The 1018-nt window shown below is 52.8% G+C and overlaps 1 protein-coding gene across 2 annotated transcripts; it reads right to left on the bottom strand.

Moving 5' to 3' along the window:
* Positions 1–7: 7 nt before the first annotated feature.
* SDRG_06211 lies at positions 8–1010 on the bottom strand (the record flags this gene model as incomplete). Of its 2 annotated transcripts, none has more annotated exons than XM_008611977.1 (7): positions 955–1010; positions 817–909; positions 670–768; positions 506–604; positions 346–444; positions 189–287; positions 8–124 (listed from the first exon to the last, which is right to left on the bottom strand). In XM_008611977.1, the coding sequence occupies exons 1-7, from the start codon at positions 961–963 to the stop codon at positions 8–10; spliced, it is 615 nt and encodes a 204-aa protein (XP_008610199.1). In that variant the 5' UTR covers positions 964–1010. The 2 variants fall into 2 exon arrangements, with proteins under 2 accessions (XP_008610199.1, XP_008610198.1); XM_008611976.1 differs by having other exon boundaries at positions 649–768.
* Between the last annotated feature and the right edge of the window lie 8 nt (positions 1011–1018).

The raw sequence follows: 1018 nt of genomic DNA on the forward strand, positions 1-1018 counted from the left end.
TGAAACCTCATTTGGTGCAAAGTACGTTCATAGCTTGATCCACAGCAGCGTTGGCGCCGAGGAGCGTCTTGACCACAGCATCGTGACCGTACTGAGCAGCGACGTAGAGCGGCGTCGCTCCGTTCTGCATCAGAATCGACATTTGAGCCAAAATTGAAGAGCACAACGAGCAAAATAAGAGAACGCACGTTCATAGCTAGATTCACAGCGGCGTTGGCGGTGAGGAGCGTCTTGACGACATCGTAATGACCGTCCTGTGCAGCAACAAACAGCGGCGTCGCTCCCGTCTACATAATTAACGACATTTGAGCTCAAGAGCACAAGAAGCAAAATAAGAGAACGTACGTTTTTAGCTAGATCCACTGCTGCGTTGGCGCCGAGGAGCGTCTTGACGACAACGTCGTGTGCGCTCTGCGCAGCAATAAACAGCGGCGTCGATCCATCCTGCATCATTGCCGTTTGAGCCAAAATGTAAGAGAGCAACGGGCAAGAAGAGAGAACGTACGTTCATAGCTAGATTCACCGCTGCGTTGGCTCCGAGGAGCGTCTTGACGACAACGTCGTGCCCGTTTTCAGCAGCAATGAACAGCGGCGTCTCTCCAGTCTACATCACCATCGACATTTGAGCCAAAATTGAAGCGCGCAAACCGGCAAAAGAAGAGAACGTACGTCCAAAGCTAGATTCACTGCGGCGTTGGCGCCGAGGAGCGTCTTGACGACAGCGTCATGACCGTTCTGCGCAGCAACAAACAGCGGTGTATATCCATCCTATGCAATAGAACATGTCTGGTGCCATGAAGCGTGGCCAACGTGTACCTCGTTGGCCCAGTGGACGTCGGCGCCTTCCTTAAGCAGGCGCTGGACGTCGCTGATGTCACCATCGAACGCAGCATTGTACAGCTGAGGGCCCTAGAGAGAGTACATAGCACACAGCGTCCAGCGTTGACGTCGTACCAATGCCATTGCGATCGTCGGTCCAAAGGGCAAGTCCGTGAAATTGCAATACTGAGTATTTTCA

This window comes from Saprolegnia diclina (assembly GCF_000281045.1).
Source record: "Saprolegnia diclina VS20 unplaced genomic scaffold supercont1.17, whole genome shotgun sequence".
NCBI lineage: Eukaryota > Oomycota > Saprolegniomycetes > Saprolegniales > Saprolegniaceae > Saprolegnia > Saprolegnia diclina.